This window comes from Tachypleus tridentatus, chromosome 13 (assembly GCF_004210375.1).
Source record: "Tachypleus tridentatus isolate NWPU-2018 chromosome 13, ASM421037v1, whole genome shotgun sequence".
Taxonomy (NCBI): domain Eukaryota; kingdom Metazoa; phylum Arthropoda; class Merostomata; order Xiphosura; family Limulidae; genus Tachypleus; species Tachypleus tridentatus.
In genome coordinates this window covers 118479911-118503312 of record NC_134837.1, presented here as the reverse complement: position 1 = coordinate 118503312, position 23402 = coordinate 118479911, and the positions used below count along the sequence as shown (strand labels likewise).

The 23402-nt window shown below is 36.2% G+C and overlaps 1 protein-coding gene across 2 annotated transcripts in view; it reads left to right on the top strand.

Moving 5' to 3' along the window:
* LOC143238030 (latrophilin Cirl-like) overlaps nucleotides 1-23402 on the top strand; it is a 57990-nt gene that overhangs the window by 5905 nt on the left and 28683 nt on the right. For both annotated transcript variants that reach the window (XR_013020382.1, XM_076477922.1), the window contains exons 2-5: nucleotides 2501-2602; nucleotides 17690-17879; nucleotides 21709-21815; nucleotides 22419-22715. Coding sequence is in view for 1 of the 2 variants with exons in the window: in XM_076477922.1 (XP_076334037.1) it covers nucleotides 2542-2602; nucleotides 17690-17879; nucleotides 21709-21815; nucleotides 22419-22715 (655 nt within the window). In the remaining variant the exon portion in view is untranslated. The remainder of the gene's footprint in view (nucleotides 1-2500; nucleotides 2603-17689; nucleotides 17880-21708; nucleotides 21816-22418; nucleotides 22716-23402) is intronic.

Sequence of the window (23402 nt, the reverse complement as noted above, 5' to 3'; positions counted from 1 at the left end):
ATAGGACTGACTACTCCAACCTGAGGTTAACATCTCAGTAGATGCCGTATACATTTATTATCGTCAAGAAAGTTTCATAACCAGAAAATAAGTGCTGTTATTTTTATTTCAGCCTTAATCCGTTATGCCCTACAATGTCCGATGCCTTCTCGATGGACCCGCCATGACCAGGTTGGTTAAGGCGTTCGACTCGTAATCTGAGAGTCGTGGGTTCGAATCCCCGTCACACCAAACATGCTCGCCCCTTCAGCCGTGGGGACGTTATAATGTGACGGTCAATCCCACTATTCGTTGGTAAAAGAGTAGCCCAAGAGTTGGCGGTGGGTGGTGATGAGTTGGCACCTTCCCTCTGGACTTACACTGCTAAATTAGGGACGGCTAGCGCAGATAGCCCTCGTGTAGCTTTGCGCGAAATTCAAAACAAACCAATCATTTACTTTATTGTAGAAATGGTTGCCCATGTCTGGTTCTTGATTTGTTTTAAAATTTTTCTTTAACTGCTGTTTTAAAGCTTCTAATTCTATTTGTTCAAACTATTGTAACGTTGGATATTTGTGGGTGTTTCGATTGTTTGTTTTTAAATACGTCCAAGACTGATTAGGGTCACCATATTTATTTAACTGGTGCCACTAACTGTCCCAATTATCTTGTTTTAATTTCATTTCTTATGAAATTAATTTTTTTTTAAATATTTGTATCTCCTGTGTTCATGTGTTGTTTCAATCCTGTCTATGTTCGGGTGAGAATCGTATGATTGTTGTCTTATTGTTTTTTCAGCAACATTTATCTGACACTCAGAGATTGTTTGATAGTATGCATCAATATCTAATGGTTCTTCTACAATTTCGACCATTGAATATAGTAATAATTTATATAAGTAATTTACATATTTAGGCCAATTAGCTTTCCGGTAACCAAATTCAGGTCTTGCTATTGGTTAATTATGATGAGTTTGTTTTTGTTTGTTTTTGAATTTCGCACAAAGCTACTCGAGGGCTATCTGTGCTAGCCGTCCCTAATTTAACAGTGTAAGACTAGAGGGAAGGCAGCTAGTCATCACCACCCACCGCCAACTCTTGGGCTACTCTTTTACCAACGAATAGTGGGATTGACCGTCACATTATAACGTCCCCACGGCTGCAAGGGCGAGCATGTTTGGCGCTACGGGGAGGCGAACCCGAGACCCTCAGATTGCGAGTCGCACGCCTTAACACGCTTGGCCATGCCGGGCCAATTATGATGAGAAAGGAGATGGAAGACAGGCTATTGGTATATACAATATGAGTTTATACATTCGTTTGCTAGATCTATTTTACGGAAGCATAAATCTAGTGAGTCGCTTGTGTGATATACGTTACTGATATGGGTTGAAACGTTTTTACGCCATCTTGCAGTATTGTACTTAAATAAACGAACAATATATAATTAATTTGTGGTTTTTCATGTATATATATGTATGTAATGCTGATATATATATATATATATAGTGTGCAAACCATAAAATAATCATTCGAATAGTTAACTCTAGAACTACCGATATAGTTAAAACCTCCATCAGTTGTTTCAAAATAGGTCCATTACTTTATTGGTTGCAAGGTTCCTAATAATATTATGTACCAGGCCACAAAAAAACAAAACCAAAACATTTGAGCAAAAAAATTCATCGGTATTGCCTCTAATTACTGCTTCGTTATCTTATGTATCTTTAGTAGAATATTTAGGGTGTTTTGTTTTGTTTTTGCTTTGTTTTGAATTAAGCACAAAGCTACACAATGGGCTACCTGTGCTCTGCCCACCACGGATATCGAAACCCTGTTTTTAGCGTTGTAAGTCTGCAGACATACCGCTGAGCCACTGGGGGGGGGGGCAAAATACATTCGAGAGCAATCGAACCCCTGATTGTAGTGTTGTAAATCCGTTGACTTACCGCTGTACCAGCAGGGGACTATTTAGGGTGAAAATAAATCGATATTTTAGGATTAAATATAGTTGGTGTTTTAGGGTTAAAAGAACTTGGCATTTTAGGGTAAAACAAGTCGGTATTTTAGGGTTGAAAGAAGTTGGCATTTTGCCCCTCGCTAGTACAACGGCAAGTACGGATTTACGACGCTAAAATCAGGGGTTCAGTTCCCCTCGGTGGGATCAGCAGATAGCCCAATGTGGCTTTGCTAGAAGAAAACACACACACACACTCGTCTTTTTGGGGTAAAACAAGTCGGTGTTATAAGGTTGAAATAACTTGGCATTTTAGGGTAAAACAAGTCGGTATTTTAAGGATAAAACAAATCAGTTCCTTTATTTATTTTTGAACACAAAAATACACAACAGGCTACTTATAGTGTGCCCATCACAGGTTTTGAAACTCTATTTCTAGCGTTATACACCTTTAGACTTACAACTGAGCTACTAAGAGACGAAACAAGTGAGTAATTCAAAGTAGAGACAAGCTGATAATCTTAGATTGGTTTCTTTCTTACCTTATATATCTTTTTTTTTCTAGGATCAACGACAGTGTTAAACATCACTGAGATTATCACAAACATGAAGTCACTTTTTGTCGTTGTGTTCTGTGTTGTTCTTGGATTGGCGGCTCACGATAAAGGTAACTTGTGTAGGCTCATTTGATCCGACATTTCTTTTTCAAGCCTGGTATGACTTGGTCCTTAGGATTCGATCGGCTCGCAATCTGTGGGTTGCGGGTTCAAATCTCCGTCACCGAACATGATTACTGTTTCACTTGTGGGGGCGTTAAAACGTTGCGGTCAATCTCACTATTTGTTGTTAAAAAGTAGTCCGATAGTTGGCGATAGGTAGTGTTGACTAATTGCCTTTCCTCCAGTCTATCATTACTGCGTTAGGGACTACTAGCGCAGACAGACGTCGAGTAGCTTTACGCAAAATTCAAAAGAAACCATAGATGGTTTTTCGTAAATCAATATGAAAACCTGTTTCCACTTTTGTCTGCTTGGGGTACTAAAGTTTTAATTTTGACTTTAAGGTAACAAATACCTTTTAAATTTCTAAAACATCACAATTAATTATTTGCATACTTTGAATCCATAACTCATCAAAGTCTGGACTCATTTTCAGGAACGTTCAGACATGTTTCTAGAAGTTTTCACGAACATAAGACATTTATTTAATATTTCTTTATTTTTTAATATGTAAATTAGAAACAATGGTATTGTTACACAATATTTGCCATTATATCTATTTCAATATATATCCGTATACATAGCATGAAAACGTTTTGTTTTTTTTTTAAATAAAAAAGACCAAACCTTAAGAACACTATGTAAAGGGTATATGTTACTTTAAATAATATTTGTGCTATTATGGCTGCTAGTGGGGCAGTTTTTCTAAATTTTGATTTGGTGTGTTTTGAATTTCGCGCAAAGCTACTCGAGGGATACCTCTGCTAGCCGTCCCTAATTTAGCAGTGTAAGACTAAAGGGAAGGCAACTAACTAGTCATCAATATCCCCAACAATTCTTGAGCTACTCTTTTACCAACAAATATTGGGATTGATACTAACGTTATAACGCCCTCCATGGTTAAAAAGGCGAGCATATTTGGTGGGAGGGGGATTCGAACCCGCTACCCTCAGATTAGGAGTCGAGCGCCATAACCACTGGACCATGACAGTTTTAAATCAAGCTTTCTATAATCTATATGTTTTTGATAAAAATCTGTTCGTTTGTTTATTGTATGTGTGTGTATGGAGGGAGTTATTGTATTGTTTACTGACTATTGGGCATTGTATCATATATGTACTATTAAATTCGCGTAATTTTTATCGCTAGATTTCTTTTCATGTAATAAGGGAAATAGTTTAAAACATTATTACGTTTATAAGGAAAGTGACCAACAAAAGGATATTTAACTGTTTCTTGAGTGAGAACGAACAGAGAACAAAATAATTCAACAGATTGTTAACTCTAATAACAACAGCTTTGTACAAATCGTCTCCACTTTCTCAGATCTTTGAAACAAAATTACTGGAGTGTTTGTTTACTCAGATGTTTGCTTTGAGGTAAAACGAAACAAACAACAAGAAAAACGCATATATTTGTGACACTTGGAATAATTGTTTTTGTTTTTTGAATTTCTCACAAAGCTACACGAGGGCTATCTGTAGTGTAAGATTAGAGGGAAGGCAGCTAATCATCGCCACCCCCCTCCAATTCTTGGGCTACTATTTTTACCAACGAATAGTTGGATTGACCGTCACATTAAAATGCCCTGATGGCTGAAAGGGCGAGCATGTTTGGTTCGACAGGGATTCGAACCAGCGACCCTGAGATTACGAGTCAAACGCCTTAACCCACCTGGCCATGCCGGGCCTTTAAAATAATTATATAGCCAGAGTGTAAGATAAAAATAATAACTGTTAAATATTCGAATTATGGAGAAGTTTTAGTATTTATAAATTGGTGAGGCTTTGACATCAACTTTATTCCAAGAAGAATTTTGCTTTCCGCCGTTCTTGTGTTCTAAAACGATATTAGGTACTGCTAATATTAATTAGGCTTAATGCAAAAATTAGGCCTAAGCGATTTCAATATAAACAGGTATGTACGATAACATTAATAGATTAATTCAAAATACAAATGTTCTAAAAATCAACATTCACATGATTCTATATTTACAGTACAATATTTAATTAATCAAGTTATATATTTTGAGATATACAGACAAATATTGTTAGGGTAGAATTACACTGAAACATTGTTGGAATCACAAGTAATTAAAACTCACACTGATAACGTTTAAAACACGACTTACCCTCAACGTTAATACCTTTCACATCATAATTTTACTGTGATCTTTACTATATTTGTTCATTCATCATGTTTATTGTTATATGAATTATTCATAACAACATAACTATGAAACATTATTTTAAGATACGTTTCGTCGTTTTCCCCTTCTGATTGAAACATCGGAAAATAATATCCGAGAATGTTACTTTCCTTAAAAGCCAGACATCTTATGGTACTAGTGTGAAGTCTTTATAATTTATAAACGCAGTGTTTTAAAGCATGTTAGCGCAACAATAGATAAATTTATTCGAATATTCATTCCTTCTTCTTTCTATCATCCGACATTCGCGTCACGTAATGTAGTAATAATATTTATTGGTGATACCTTCATATGGGTGTCCTGGTAATTCTGGTGCAGACGATTTGATGTCTACGTTTTATTGAGAGTTGTAATAACTATACACAAAGAACTCTGTTGGCCTGATAAGAATAATAACAAGGTTCCTTTAACGCAAGCCCATGATTTTCTTTTTTATGTCTACAGTAAATAAATTATGCGTTACGTCACCTAAACAGTGCCCCGAGAGGTCAACCCAACCAATCAAAACCCGCTGTTAATAAATCAAGGCGAAATAGCGGCGATTCATTTTCTATGCTCATGAACCGGTTCTGGTTCCAGAATTAGGAATGTCGAGTATGGAGGGAGGGATTGTTTCTGTTAGAAATGCCATATCTTTTAGTAGGCCATTCTTACTAAAATGCTGTGTACTCGACAGGTAAGTTTAGTGAAACGTTAGAAGAGCTAGAGAACTCCGATTTAGAAGAGACGGTGAATCATTTGGAGTTAATATACGGGTAATTTGTTTTCAAAGCTTTTAAAATGAAAAGCTGTTTTTTATTATAATTTGATAAAGCTCTCAAAATGGCGAATGAAACAAATAAAACGAATTTAAATGCACCTTGGAAAATGTTGGTATTGCATATCACATTTAGAACATAGAAATTCACCACGGGCTCTGTTTGGACGATCCTACTTTAGGCCTTACAACGCTAGAAACCGGGTTTCGATACCCGTGGTAGACAGAGCACAGATAACCCATTGAGTATCTTTGTGCTCAATTAAAACAACAACAACAAAACGTATTTTATGCTGCGGTAGGAAGTAGTTTGTAGTGGCCAAACCATCGTCACAACCATACGATGTGACACACGATGTGTGAAAAGCACATTAGCTATAAACAAAGTGTCTCATTTTTAGGGCATGAAAATTTAACGTTACGAGATTGAATCCTGAACCATTTAAACTACAAATACTGTATACACACAACATAATATATTGAATTAAAAAGATCAAGTTTTAGTACACCAGTTGCAACTATTAGATGGCTTGAAATATGGTCAGGTTATGGCCTGAATGGCCTAACCACTTCCTACGTCCCTGAATGAAGTGCTTTCAGGAAATCTTTGACGTATTTTCTAAAAACAGTTTGGTCTTATTGTGCCCTCCTCCCTCCCCAGTTGTCCAGCGTTAAGTCTAAAGGTTTATAACGCAAAACACCGATTTACGATAGATACAGTGCAGATAACCCATTGTGTAGCTTTGCGCTTAACAACAAACAAACAAAAGACCTGTGGTACAGCTGGTGATCCAGGTTCGAATCATACGATGCCACAAAAATATTCTCTCCCATTTAAACTGTGGGCGTGTTATAAGAGTAACAATAAATCTTTGCGTGGTTGGTTGGGTGCTGCTAATTACTTGCATTGCCTCTGTGGCCAGTGTAGTTCAAATAAGGGACCGTAGCAAACTGCCTTGGTAGCTTTGCCCCAAATAGATACTGATATATTCTGAGTGTCAGTATTTTGGGGTCTAGCATTTGATGTAAGCTTAATGCCGAAATTCGATGCCAAAGCATTTTAATTTTTTTTCCCTTCATTGCAGTTACTAAACATACGTTTCTTTCTGCTTTACCAGTTAATCAAGTACTTATTTCAATAGCAAGGTAAAATACTTGACAATCGGTTAAATAACTTTACAACCATACAGCAAACACATTTTCATTTTGATATTAAGAATAAAATTATCTTTACAGTTTACTGAGACACCGCCATCTTCAGATAATTTCCTTGTTTCTGTAGCTGGCCTTGACTCTCAGACAAGCTTTTTTTTCTCTCTCTCTGCTATAAGAACATTTATTTCAACATCTTCCATTCAAGGCGATACTAGTTCATCATCCACCACATCTCGAAGCCACTGGTGTCAAGGCTGTAAAAACGATGTTTGAAAAAGAGCAGATGGTGGACAAGCCTAACCAATTCCAATCTGCTAGTTTACCTTAGGGTCATTAAAGAAAAAGTCTATGGACACTGTCAGTGTTTCAGACCTACCCGTTTACCCAAGGCATGGATCTTTTTATATATGTATATGTTTATAATTTAATAAAATTTAAGAGTGACACCTACTGGGAAATCGAACCACTATCTTCGTTACCAACCCTACTGCGAATTAGATGCATGTATATATTTTATATCTAAATTTAAATTACAATTTGACGCCGGGAGCGTTTTTCAATTTGAAGGGTTAACCTTAAAAAATAAAATAAATTATTTTAACTATCACTTTTATTTTTACAGTAACCCCCAAAGTGTACCTTTGCGCTTAACAACAAACAAATGAAATTCGCCCGTCTGTTGAATAAATTGTGTTGCCATGAGTATTCAATATATTGAAACTTCATTATCGTGAATTCACGTCGACTAACATAAAATTTAATAACGCTGTTAAGTCACACTAAAACGGTGCTGTGACGTTCAACATACTTTCTGTTAGCCTCTTCAAAATCGAAATGAAAAAAACAAAACAAAAGGGAACAAAAATAAAAGAATACATGTTCGTCGCCCTCGGGGACTATGTAATCAATAATCGTCTAAGCCTCGTATTTTATCGTCGTTCCTGAACTCACTTTCTCCGAGGGGATCATGGGAAATAACGTGTTTTATCAGCCCGTCTTTAATTACATGCACATCAGTCACGTAACGTGAACAAGCAGTCGTTCTAAAAGAACTATATGATTGACTAGAATCTTTCCCTAAGGTCCTCCTCCACAATACATAGGTGATTATTCCTACAATTTGCTACCCACATTAGAAATATACATCTATATTCGATGATATATAGCCTTCACAAATGTCTAATAACCCGGATGTAATAATGCTTTTTATATACACACGTATATGTCTATGAAGTGACTGAGGCGTTCTTTGACTGTTAAAGTCTATAATATACTATATGCTATATAATATAATATACCTGTTCAGTTACTAAAGAAGAAAGACTGCATTTTAGTCACCATTTCTTTATATTTTACCATCTCCTGTGTTTGTTTCCGTTGTTACCAACGAGTTACAACTGGTTTGAGACAATTATACGTCGCGTGACGAATGAAACAAGTATGCGAAAATAATACGTTAATACTGATTCTTTGGTTTCAGTACACTTCTTTTCCAGTCTCCGATAACGAGCATTTCGGTTCTTCTTTGTATTTTTGAATGAGAGGTTCTTGTCGTTACTGGAGTCACACAAGCTGTTAATTTGCTTGATGTTAAACGCAAAGTTATACAATGTGCGTGTCCATCATGGGTTTTGAAACCCGGTTTTCAGTGTTATAAGTTTTTATACTTATCGCTGAGCCACTAGGACTAGGATATCAAATAATCCTGATATATCTTTAAAGATTTAACAAAGAAATCAGTTCTCAACAGGTTCAGGCGTGCCCAAACGAATCAATCCGATGATTCATGGCTTGCGTCCCACAATCGCATAAAAAAAAGGCTTCGCACTCTGAAGCCTTTGGGCCACTGCATATCCTCCCCCCCCCCAAATTAGCTATGCATTTTTGGTTCCTGGATGTATTAAAAGTTAAATCCCACAATTTGGGACAAGAGTAGCACGAGAGTTGATGGTTCGTGCTGTTCGTTAGGAATGGCTAAGCGCATTCGTATTTTTGTGTGAAATTTCTAAAACAGTAGTCCACTAGCTATCATATTCAAATAGTAACGTAATACGACGGTGAAGTGTCTGTAAACATCGGACTCGGCATGACCAGCCGGATTGGGCGCTCGACCCGTAAGCTGAAGGTCTCTGGTTCGAATCCCCATCACACCAAACATATTCGCCTTTTCAACCGTGAGGGCGTTATAATGTGATGGTCAATCCCACTATAAGTTGGTAAAAGAGTAGCCCAAGAGTTGGCGGTGGGTAATAATGACTAGCTGCCTTCCCTGTAGTCTTACACTGCTAAATTAAGGACGGATAGCGCAGATAGCCTTCGTGTAGCTTTGCACAAAATTAAAAACAAGCCAAACAAACTGTATCCATCTCTGTGATTAGTTACATAGGCATATATGTTGTTGTTTTTTAAGTATTTTTAGACTTGTATTTTTGTAACTGATTCTTTTCTTGGACGTTCCCCTAATACGAACATGTTAATAAACTTTAAAATAAATTCGAGTCTTCGCAGCCACGCATGTCTACATTTATCTTTAAGTGCAGGCCAATTTTCATCGCGTCATGTCGAATAATGCTACCCGCTAGGTGGTGGGCTGATTTCACTGTGAGGGCATGATTTCCATTCTGTAAAAAACAAATTGATGTCACCATGTGTTTACTGTGTCAACGAACTAAGAATAAGAAAAATATAACTCCACGTGAGCCAACTAGGAAACTTGAACGTTGTATATTTTTTTCTGTCCTAAATAATTGTGGGCGTTAAGTGCTGTAAACCCAGGCAGTTATGGTAATAATAGTTACAGGATTACCCGATTTTCGGAGTTTAATTCGCCCCATGATAGACGTTTTTCTGTTATAAAATACTTGTTATGTTGTGAAAAAAAAAGGAGGATAGAATTATTTGCACGTGGTAGTAGAAAAAGAGGGAGTGTGTATGAGTATATTAATATCTAAGGAACGAGGGTCCAAACAGAACATGAAATATAAAATATAAATAATACCCTAAAATTACGCGTTTTAAAATAAAATGCGACATGCATGTGAGGTGCTTAGATTGTAACAGTCCTAATGGTTATTGGTCGCTCAGTTCGTAATATTAGTCTTGAGTTCAAATCTCCTTTATCTAAAATACTCGTTCTTTCAGCCGCGGAGGCATTATAATGCAATAGTGAATCCCAATATGGCAATGGGTGATGCTGACCAGCTGTTTTTTCTCTTATCTCTCATTTCAAAATTAGGGACGGCTAGCGAAGTTAGCCGTGGAGTAGCTTTGCGTAGAATTCAACAAAAACAAAGCAAACAAGATGATAGGTGTAACAGAATTTTCACATGACGTAATTGTATGTAAAAGAACCATAAGGTTAACCTTTCATAGCAACTAAATAATCGGTGATTGTATTTATAATTTGTAGTAAAGTTACTAAGGCCATCTACAGTCGTCTCTAAATTTAATCGGTTGACCAGTGTGAGGTTATATTTACTATTTATATATTGTGAGATTATATTTGCTGTTTATATAGCGTGAGATTGTATTCACTGTTTATATTGTGTGAGATTATATTTATTATTTATACCTTGTGAGACTGTATTTACTATTTATATAGCGTGAGATTGTATTTACTATTTATATAGCGTGAGATTGTATTTACTATTTATATAGCGTGAGATTGTATTTACTATTTATACCTTGTGAGACTATATTTATTGGTTATACCTTGTGAGACTGTATTTACTATTTATATAGTGTGAGATTGTATTTACTATTTATATAGCGTGAGATTGTATTTACTATTTATATAGCGTGAGATTGTATTTACTATTTATACCTTGTGAGACTATATTTATTGGTTATACCTTGTGAGACTGTATTTACTATTTATATAGTGTGAGATTGTATTTACTATTTATATAGCGTGAGATTATTTTTACTATTTATATAGTAAGATTATATAGTTATTATCTATATAGTGTGAGTACTATTTATATAGTAAGATTATATAGTTATTATCTATATAGTGTGAGATTATGTCTATTTTAATATTATGTTTAGTTATCAGGAAACTAAACAAAACTTGTTTCGATGTTAAATAAGTAAGACACACTTCCCACTAGTAATGGTGCTTTTATTTGTTTGTTGTTAAAGGCAAAGCTACGCAACAGGCTATCTATGCTCTGCTCACTGCGGCGATCGAACCCCGAATTTTTGCGTAATAAACCTTTTTCAAGCTTACCGAGGGGTGGGTGTGAGATCAGACACGGTACAGATAGCCAGTCCGTCATGCAACGTTATGCTGAATAACAAAACAAAGAAACCTTCCCCACTGCAGGGATCGTTCCCCCGAGTTCTATAACATTGTAAACTCTGAAGTTTACCGTTGTACTACGGGGGAGAAAGAGAGGCAGAAATAACGCAAAAGAGAATCACAGAGATTTAGTTTTATTTTAACCACGACGGTTCCATTCTATTTGTCATTAAAGTATCATAGTATTAGGAATCCGAAAATTTCTAAAAGTCGACCAGTTGGCCTGTTAGTAAGCATACGCCTATATGGAACGAATTATGAGACATGGAAACGACACCCATTTACGACTTCAGGCCGGGCCACTGCCCATTCACTTTGAAAGAAAAAGAAAATTACTCGTTAAGAACGAGTTCCACAGTAAAGCTGTTTGTTTGTGGTGAATACAATGTATAAACAAACCTTTACTAGAGTTGACGGGCCAGGCGTGGCCTAGTGTTTAGTCATCGAGCTGCGAGACTCGAAACATTAAGTCACTGAACACTCTTCACGCCCTCGGCTGTGAACGCGTTGTAAAAGTGACAGTCATTCACTATATTCAGTTCAAAGAGACGGAGAAATCGCCTTATGAACACAGGTATTTCTCACTGGCCATCCTTCCTCTGGTCACAGTGGTTAGCTGCTCAAAATTAGATACAGATATATTTGGTTTCTAGAGATGTCTGTCTAAGCAAGGGAAAACAACGGGAGAGGCGTTCAAGTTGATTGATTTTCTATTGCTAGGTTTGACTTTAAATTTTGAGATATTTCTTTAACAGGAATTAGATTGTAGTCATTTATGAATAAAGTGGTTTAATTGTAACTTGATGTCGAGCTTGTATCTGGTATAAATAGTCGGTGTGTGATGAGTAAAATAAATTGATACTGTGTTACCCTAAAAGTCTTATCTGTAAAAGACTCAAATAAATCGGTAATAATTATAATTTCGCTTCTGTAATCTGGTTCGCACCAGAACAGTTGTTATTCATGGAAACTGATATAAATGTAACACTTAGACTATTATGTATATTATAATCCAGCTTGTTTGATGAGAGTTATTATTATGCAAAAGGTCTCGTCGACATTTTATATGGCAGAAATAGTATGGCTGATGTATTACAATCTATTTTTCTTTGCTTTTACTCATGGGTCCAACCAATGAGGAATAATACAAGTTTTTACTTCATAGTATAAGTGTTTTAACCGTTAGAATACACTCTCACTGTTAACAACGGTTTTACTTTAACTTTATTAATCGCTTTATATCTATGTAAGCAGACTAACTAAATGTCTTATTTCTTTTCTTAACTTTTGATTTGTTACTGTCACTACCTGGCTATAGTTTATAATAGGTCTGTAAACTTGCCCCATTTGGATTTAATGCAACTTTGTGGAACTACTATACTATTGAAAATGCTATAAATATTTAAGAAACGTTTCACTATTTTAGCTGCGTCTTTCAACAATACAGGGGCGTAGCCAGGGGAGTTGGTGGTTAAACCCCCCCATGGACCCAAACTTTTTAGAGAAGTTCAGTTGCCACCTGTGTAGTTTCATAAAGATCCGTGATTGCATGGCAGATAATTTCACACACAACAAATGGTCAATTGCAAATTTCTGATTGAACACTTTTAATACAGCAAGTTTTGTCAGAACTAGAGAAATACGATCGAATATCTATGAAAGGCTCAAACGCCTGTTCGTTCTTGCCGAGACATCTACAACACAGTTTGGTTCAACTTTAATATCACGGTGAATGTATAATGAGGCCTACTTTATTGGGCCTGATAACTTTAAGTTGTATATTATATATATAGGTCTAGAAATTTATTTATGATTAAAAAAATAAGACAAACATCTCAGTGTGCCATTCTGAAATTTGCCAAGAAGGTGGTCTCAGATTGCATAATTCAGGCTTTTCTTTTGTGTTTTTATTTTAAAATTTTCCAGGGAGGGCATGTCCCCAGACCCCCCTAGCATAGCTTTGCGCCTACGGCGCTTGCATCAAGCACTCAAACTAACTCCCCCAATGGCCATTTCTGGCTACGCCCCTGCAACAATATATACCCTTACCTCTTGTTTATAAATTTCGTGACAAGTGTTACCTTTAAAATAGTACAAAGCTTTCCTCGCCAAGAAAGTTACATCTTGATATTCACCAGCGATGTGGATGTCTTGTGTTAGCCATCAGAGATGTGGATGTCTTGTGGTGTTAGCCACCAGAGATGTGGATGTCTTGTGTTAATCTTCAACTGAATACTTAAATAAGTTTTCCAATCAAATTATTTTTATTGTTTACGTCCTAATACCACTGTTGGCCCTGAAGAACGACTGATGTCGACACCAGCGACAACAGGGTTCCAAAGAGTTAGGTTAGGCTTTTTGTGTAAGAGAAAGAAAAATCCATTTTGTTGCTATAGAAACTCAGCTGATGCCGACGTTTTATATGCGGAAATAGTAAAAGGGAAAATTCCAAGTTTTCTTCGTTGTTTCGCTTCGTACCACGACAAAGTGGTTCTGATGTCCGTAAGGTGTCGCTTCGTATCACGACAAAGTGGTTCTGATGTCCGTAAGGTGTTACAACCTGATAAGGTGACGACACATCTCGCGAGGAATATCTCCCTATCCTGTTGGTCCACAATGGAAGAGGGCAGGGGACTGTATTTCTATATTCGAGATAACAAGTCGCTCCAGAGTAGAAATAAAGTAAACGTATGCTAAGAAATCAGTAATTCCAGAAGACCACGCATGCGCACATTCTCTCTCCAGTACCGTATTGTACAAGGAACCTGTACAGAGACGGCAAGAAAACGACACGGTCCGACGACGGAGAGGACCCGGAACCGAACGGCATAATTGTATTAATATCCACCTTAAGCTTTACCTATTTTTAATCGGAACTGAATAAAAAAAAAAAGAGGTTAGGGGAGAAAACCTTCATGAACTTCTATAGAACTTGCAGCAACCTGTATAAAACCTACAGTAATCTCTATAAAACTTGCAGCAACCTGTATGAAACCTGTAGTAACCTCTATAAAACTTGCAGCAACCTGCATGAAACCTTCAGTAACCTCTATAAAACTTGCAGCAACCTGTGTGAAACCTGCAATAACCTCTATAAAACTTGCAGCAACCTGTATGAAGCCTTCAGTAACCTCTATAAAACTTGCAGCAGCCTGTATAAACTCAGTAATAAGTACTCTTCTGTACCAATTAGTTTTGTTTTTTCCTGTATTGTGTTTAGGAAGGAAAGGAAATTTAAACATATCTTATACAACAATGAGATTAAACATGAAAATAAAGCACAGGAAGTAAAACTAACTGTATAGATAACTCTTTAGATAACTGTATAGATATAGATATGTTTTAATCCCAATCCCACAATAGCACGTGAAGCTATCAATATTCCAGTTATCAATTTCCCTAAGTACCACTGGAGTTTTGTGTGTATTTTACAGGGAAATGGACGATTGTACATCCTTTTTTATAAACCTTATCCATGTCTTGTGCATCACGTGATTGACAGATCATAATCCTAAAACACTTCAGTGTTATATGTCATGGTCAGTTACATTTAGTTATTATGCAGCTGATGATCGTGGACGTTGAATGTCGCAATAAGAACTAGTCGTTTTGATTCAGTTTCTGAAATCAGAAAAGGGGTTTTATGAACGGAACACGTGACATTCAAAGCTCATGTATACGGTTATACAATAAGTTACTTTCACTCAAGATAAAATGTAAGCCTACAAATTTGTTCGCTAAAACTCTTTTTCAGTAATGCACTCATTCCTTCTTGGGTATCCGTAAAAACCATTCATCAAATGGTTTACAACAGGGAAAGAGTAAATTCTCAGGTTTTGCCCGAGTGTTGTAAAAGGCAGAAACTTTAAAATTGCTCAAAATGACGTAACTTAGCGACTCCACCGGTTTTAATTCTCACGACCAAATGATTAGAGCGCTCGAATCGAAATTCGAGGGTCGCGGGTTCGAATCTCTGTCACACCAAACATGCTATCCCTTTATGCCGTGGTGGCGTTATAATGTAACGGTTAATTTCACTATTCGTTGGTAAAAAGTAGCCCAAGGGTTGGCGATGGGTATTGATGAGTAGCTGCCTTCTTTCTAGACTTACATTGCAAAATTAGGGACGGTTAGCGCAGATAGCCTTCGTGTAGCTTTGCGCGAAATGTAAAACAAACCAAACTGAAACCTAAGGTCAAATACCATCTAATTTAAATAATTTAACCTCAAATGAAACACTTTGTTTTAGGTTATTCTTAGTTTTTCAGTGACGGGCGTATCCTAGTAGACAGCATGTTAAACTTGATTGAAATGTTCAAACAGTGTAGTCATTCATCGAGCTGCGCTCTGTCAGGTATTGGTGCATTATAAAAGTGACAATCACTTTCGTCGTTTGGTTAAATAGGTAGGATAAAGCCCTTATAGTAATGGGAGTTGCTAACCGGATGTATTTTCTTCGGTCAGTAGTTCAAAATCAGAAACCGCTAGAACCTGAACTCTGGGGGTCTCTCCCCCGGATGTTTCACTCACGTCCGCTTAATGGAAAGTTCAATTTGTATACTATCCATGATACACAAATTGAAAAAAAGTTTGGTTTAGTTGTCTATCTATCTCTCCGCTTACCGAGTAAATTAACTGTTAACCTAACTCAATTGATTTTTTAGCTGATGACGTCCCTAACCGACTTACCTTGATTTAAACCGTATAAAACATTTAAACATGAAATATTATTCCTTTTATAGACTTTTCAATGTTATTAATTAATTCATCATTTGATGAAACTCTCACGACACCTCTTGTAATCACTGATTTAACTGTATGTCTCTATTTTTCTGTCTATCAGCTTGGTAAGCCCCCTGTCTATCTACCTTCTTACTTGACACCATAGAATATAGGGTTGATTAGTTTTGAGTTGTAACAATGTTTCTTTTATTTATTTTTGCAGACATGCGCAGGTAAAAAAAAAAAAAAAAGATAGAGTAAGCACAAGGGGCGCTGCTGTTATTGTCATAAATATTATTGTTTATAATTTATATATATGTTTTTTGAAATTAGGCACAAAGCCTCACAATGGTCTAGCTGTGCTCTACCCACAACGAGTATCGAAATCATTGTGCATCCACAAACATACCGCTGTGCCACTGGAGAGATTATAATTCATATAAATATTTTCTTAATTATTGCCGGATGAGTATTCATTAAAGTACTGTTAGAAAAACAAAATAAGTTAATGAAAGCGAACTTACACTTCATGATATACTGTTTCACCGACAGTAATTAATACGATTTTTGCATCTGGGAGATCTTAACGAGGTTTTGATGGCACGTACGAAATAAAACAAGAAAAGACCATCAGACCTAAAAGGTCCGTCCTTCTTTACCAAGATAACTTTCCACTTCAGATGGTCATCAAATAACCCTCTCCCGTAATTAGTTATTACCACCGAGGGTTAAACATCTTTACTGATTACGGGATTAACGCCTGTTAAGATGTATTAATTCTTTTTTACGATGTTTGAATTTTCATGGATGATTCCTCGCCGCCGACACCTTGTATTTGGTAACCTGTCAGAAATGTTCTAAGGAGATATATTTGAATATCTAACTAGTCGTTAGCTATAAAGTCTGGAATACCAAACTTTTCAGTTTGTGTATCATGGATAGTATACAAATGGAACTTTCAAACTGAACTTTCCATTAAGCGGACGTGAGTGAAACAACCGGGGGAGAGACCCCAGAGTTCAGGTTCTAACGGTTTCTGATTTTGAACTACTGACCGAAGAAAATACATCCGGTTAGCAACTCCCATTACTATAAGGGCTTTATCCTACCTATTTAACCAAACGACGAAAGTGATTGTCACTTTTATAATGCACCAATACCTGACAGAGCGCAACTCGATGAATGACTACACTGTTTGAACATTTCAATCAAGTTTAACATGCTGTCTACTAGAATACGCCCGTCACTGAAAAACTAAGAATAACGTAAAACAAAGTGTTTCATTTGAGGTTAAATTATTTAAATTAGATGTTATTTGACCTAAGGTTTCGGTTTGATTTGTTTTGAATTTCGCGCAAAGCTACACGAAGGCTATCTACGCTAACCGTCCCTAATTTTGCAATGTAAGTCTAGAGAGAAGGCAGCTACTCATCAATACCCACCGCCAACTCTTGGGCTACTTTTTTACCAACGAATAGTGGGATTGACCATAACTTTATAACGCCCCCACGGCTGAAAGGGCGAGGATGTTTGGTGTGACAGGGATTTGAACCAGCGACCCTCGGATTACGATTCGAGTGGCTTAACCACCCGGCCATGCCAGTTCAATTTGACCTTAGATCAACATGTTAGACGGGGACAGATGAATCTACACGTTCGTTAGTCCAAATGTCTTTGGATTTGGTTGTGAACAATATTTTCCTTTCTTTAGTTTTAGAACTCCAACATCATGTTCCAAACTCATAAAACTCAGTTGTGAATGAACTGTTTCTGTTTCGTTTAACTTTAGGTTTAGCGTTAAAAAGTCACAATGTTACGTCGTTCAATATTTGTGATTAATTTTTACTGACATTAAACTGACATAAAAATATTTGTGTTTGTTTTTCTGGCAGAGGGGAAGTACCTCACGATGTTTGCCTGTGAGGGCACTGTACTTCAGTTATCTTGTAGCCATGGCAACTTAATCAAGATCATTCGTGCTAATTATGGTAGATTCAGCATTACTGTTTGTAACAAGGACGCAGAACTAAACTGGAGTGTCGACTGTGCCGCTGAGAGGTCGTACTATGTCATGTATGAAAGGTAGGTTGTCTTCTGTGTTAGTACTGTAAGTACTGAGAGGTCGTACTACGTCCTGTATGAAAGATAGGTTGTCTTCTGTGTTAGTACTGTAAGTACTGAGAGGTCGTACTACGTCCTGTATGAAAGATAGGTTGTCTTCTGTGTTAGTACTGTAAGTACTGAGAGGTCGTACTATGTCTTGTATGAAAGGTAGGTTGTCTTCTGTGCTAGTACTGTAAGTACTGAGAGGTCGTACTATGTCTTGTATGAAAGGTAGGTTGTCTTCTGTGCTAGTACTGTAAGTACTGAGAGGTCGTACTATATCCTGTATGAAAGGTAGGTTGTCTTCTGTGTTAGTACTGTAAGTACTGAGAGGTCGTACTATATCCTGTATGAAAGGTAGGTTTTCTTCTGTGCTAGTACTGTAAGTACTGAGAGGTCGTACTACGTCCTGTATGAAAGGTAGGTTGTCTTCTGTGTTATTTTGTTTCTAAGTGCCATGGAAAAAATTAACAGTAAACTCAGACCTATAGTAATATAAAATCGATAAGGTTTTCCCATGTGAAAAATATTTTCTGCTGTAATCCCAAAAATATTATATCTCACGAAATTTAGCTAACTTAGGAATTACGAGATTTTGGTCTGTTCTAAAACCACATATGAAACCAAAAATAAAAATTTATTGTATATTTATAATTTAGAATATGTACATAATTATTATAAAGATAATAACCATTTCTAACGAAACTAAGTATAAAAGTAAAGATTTGTATCCATTTAAACAGGAAACTAAACAATGGGTTATCTGTGTTGTGCCACCTTTGTTTTTAACGTTAGAATTCGTCAGACTTTCCGCTGTGCCACAGAGGTAAATTGGATAGGCCATTACTTGTAAAATAGATAAACTGGTTTGCCATTTAAATACATATACCTTATTAATGTACCAAAGAATGATCCGGTAACGTGTAAATATCTTTGTGTGTTTTCAAACAAATTAACGAGACAAAAACGTGTCATGTTTGAAACACTTCATTCTGGAATTTTTGTTTTCCAATTTTTCATGTCAATGTTCATGTTTTATACTAACTTAAGCCCATTTTTACCGATTTATTTAATATTATTATTTGTATATGGGCACTTCTCCGGTAGCTAAGCGTTAAATTATAGATTATATCGCGTTAAAATTTAGGGTTTAATTCTTTTCATGAGCGTAGCAAATATCGCTCATCGGGCAGTTTTTTGGGCTTAAACAAGACAGACAAATAAAATTTTATCGGTTGAGGCGTGATCTATACTTAGCATACCCAGATTTTTGAAATGAAAGATTCGTGGTTTGTTTGCACACTTTGGAGTTGTGGGTGCGCTATAAGAGTGACAGTGAATTTTTACTATTACTAGACATGATTAGTATTATAGTTGTCTCTTTCTCTCTGGTCCATCAGTTTAAAATTGGGAAAACTAAGACTTTGCAAGGAATTACGAAACAACAAACAAACAAAGCATCCACGTGTGTTGTTTTTTCAGTGTAGTTCAAAACATGAAAAGCATCGTAAGACCTGAATAAAAACGAACACTCATCAAAGAACCAAAAATAAAACCTAAACCTAATGTCAATGAAACACTGGATAGTTATAATCAGAGTAGCACACTCTCGGAACCAATGCTATCCTAGTATTAGATAGGTCCTACTCTGTGGAACCAACGATATCTATAGATAGGATAGAACCAACGATATCTAGTATTAGATGAGTCATACTGTATGTGGAACCAACGATATCTAGTATTAGATAGGTTCTATTCTATGTGGAACCAACGATATCTAGTATTAAGTATCGAGCTAATCCAACGTTTCTTTTCGTAGAAGATTGTAATAAGGTAATCGTTTTTCCTTGTTGCTGTCGTTTTATCAAACAAAGTCTTACACGCGTGGTAGGAGAATGTATTCTCGCTCCCACCCACAATATTTGTTTAAAATTAGGCCTAAATGTTATTTACTTGGTTTAAGATTTAGCGAAGGACAAAAATAATTAATACATTTTTAATTTTAATTGTTGTTTCAACGAGAGAAGTAGATGCTAATGACATCGTACATTCATTGACTTTTTAAAACATTAAGAAACAGAGAAACGCTTATTGATGCTTCGCTAAATATAAATATGTAATAAATAATTATGCGTCTTAAATTAATTAAAAACATGGCCACCATAATGCAAATTTAATACTTAAATTACTGTTTTCCACTTTTTTATTTTATTGACCATGTCCGCTATAATGCAAATTTCATTTCTTTAACCATGTCACGAACTTATTAATTATTAGTCCTACTTACTTACGCGCTCTGGTATAAATCAGTGCTAAATTAGACGTTTGCTTTCGTGGGATTCCCGTAAAAATATTTCTTGCGAAATACCCAAGTTTTCTCCCGGATTTGCGTGAAATATTTTACTTATGTGAAGAACTCGGTACCGAAACGAGTTGTTCGTCACCATTTAGAAGTCGGTGTGACCGAAGGTTTAGAAGTTGTGTGACACACAAACATTGAATCTTATATAAATACTTGTTTATTTATATATGTTGATACTTACGTTGTTTAGCAGATATCTCTCATACTTGGTCAACGGTAAGTTTATCGGCCTATGACGCCAAGATTCGGGTTTCAATATTTGCAATGGGAAAAGCACAGATAGGCAATTGTGTTGCTTTGCGATTAACATCAACCAAACCGAACAATAAGAGACAACTGAATGAATATTTGACTAGAAACAAATATTTGTTTGTTCTTACAACAAGATCAAAAAGAGTCGTGCTAATTCAAATTTTAAAACCACACATCAAAATGTCAAAATATCAATTAGAATTTGTTTTGTTAGTAAGTTTATTGCTACACAACTGGTTGGCTATCTGTGCTGTGCCCATCACGGGTATCGAAACTCCGTTTCTAGTGTTGTAAGCTCAAATATTTACCATTGAGCCACTGAAGATGGCGGGGGGGGGGCTGTTTCTTTAGCACCGTTAAACCAAACAAACTGTATTACTATTTTCAACTTGAACAACACTTTGTACGTAGTTGGACTACACTCTTATAGCTGTTTCTACTTTTAACATACTGACTAGAAAGGACAGCTGGTTAACAACACCCACCGTCACAAAAGCTACATTCTACTACTGAAACCAAATAACGAGAATAACTATCAGTTTTATAACGTATCCGTAGCTGAAACTGGGAGCATACTAAGTGACATATCACAGATCGAACCTTGGATCTTCCAAACTGCAATTTTACTTGCTAAAAACTAGTCTATGCCGGGTTCAGAATCAAATGTGTATATATATATTCATACTAAATTATCTTTGTATGAATCTGATTTTTCACTTTCATTCGGTTTGTTGTATGTACACTTTCGAAAATCGAGTCTAGTATTTTAGTACACGTGTAACAAACTAATTGGTTATATTAGCTTGTTTCAGTATTTTTAGTGACAGTCACAAACATAAACTCGGTTTATTCCTGTCTGTTTTAATGTAAGTATAGCTGTGAAAATTTCTCCCTGTGGATGCTACAGCCATTTTTTTGTAAATTGAAATACACGACCGTTAGCTGAAGCTTCGCTCTTTGCATTGTGACCTCACCGTTCACAAGCGCCATCTATAGGGGATTCCTCTTCTGTGAACTTTCATATACATGGAAATATGTTTATAACATTATAGAGTAGATGTCAGTGTATATATATATATATATTGATATCATATCGATTAATGAGTAACAAATTGTTTATAAGAACAATGTTTTTTTACCCGTTCCAGCTATGCTCCCTTTCTTTTGAAAATGCATTTTTTTTACTTATCCCAGATGTGCCTTCACTTCAAGCTGTAATCTTAACGTCACGAGCGCCACCTTTGGAAATCCCTGTCCAGGAACTTTGAAGTACTTAGAAGTGCATTATGAATGCCACTCAGGTATCACTTATTTTATTTCTATCACATTAAGTGTTTGTTTTACAACAAAACTACATTGGGCTATCTGTTGTGTACATTGTGGGGAATCAAACCCTGGATCTTAACGTTGTAAGTTAGTAAACTGATCGCTGTCTCACCAAGGGATCTCTTATCATGTGAATAAAACAAGATAGAAATGCAGTAATTGTTTATTTTACAACTGGTTTCTAATTTACATATTTCGTTACTTAATTAGATGATTTTATAGGAAATTTTAATTAAATTGTACGACTGGTTTGTAAAACTACTGTAATACTTATGACTTAAAAACATTGATTTTGTTATTCTTTAGTTGTAAAACTACATAGAAATTGAATATTAGGAATAGACTTAAACCGTCGAACATCGGAAGTTAACGTACTGAACCTGACCAATCACGTTGGATTAAATTTAATAATTAGGCTTAACTCTTCCTCTTCGTGCGCTGCCCGACAGCGTGTCTCACGGTGACAGTATTTATATTCTAGGACGGTTCTATACTATTAATTCACTTTAATATTGTTAATTTACAGTTTTCATTATTGGTATTTCACATTCATAAATGGGGTTTGCCTAACTTCCCAGAATTCACAGCACAGGGCACAACCGTTTCTATGGCAACCGATACCATGACAACTCCAAGGTTTCCCATTATCTTTCCTCCTTCGAGACCCAGAACTACCCAGGTCACGCCATTGACTATTTCCGTCTCGACTCCCCCTAATTTGCCAGTGACATCTACTACAACGCCCTCTTTGCATCATAATTTATTTACGTCCTCACCTGTATCGACAACCGTTAAAGTATCCACAATGACGTCACTTGCCCCGTCACTTCTTCCAAAGGAGGTTTTTGTAACCAAACATTTAACGTCTACGACAGGTAAGTTACTAGTTGTTGTTGTTTTTTCAAGTTTTGGTTTTGTTTTTGAATGACAAAAACAGAATGAAAAACAAACATTGTTCGTAAACGTTGTATTTTATGTGTGTTTCGTGTTTCAGTTATTTTTCTCCCCGAATTTTTAAATTGTCCTAGAAGACAAATAATAAACAAAAACGCTCGTGTAGTAGTGGTAAAACACTCTTTATTTATCTACACTTTAAGAAATATACTTTTTAAAACAAACAGTTTTTATATTCTAAAGGAACCGCGTGTAGCCTAATGGTTAACCATGTCGGGCTGTGAATCGAAAGGTCCGGGGATTGAGACGCTATTCCACTGAACATTCTTTACATTATAACACACTGTAAGCATGCTATAAAAGTGACAATTAATCGCGTTGTTTGACCCAAAGAGTTGTAAGAAAACCCACGTATGTCGGTGCGTGCTGCTGTATGTCTGGCTTCTCTCTGATCAATCGTTAAAAATTCGGACTGCCTATGCGTGTTTTGGTCCTTTACCTTACATACGTATAAGGTTCCGTTCAGGCTAAATATCCCATGTTCATCGATATCCTTTATCTGAAGTATAAATGATTATTTGCAGCGTGTAATAATTCACATGATAAATACCCTTGTTTACCAGCTCCCCCTAATTTTTCAAAATAATAATAATAAACTTGTGGGAAAC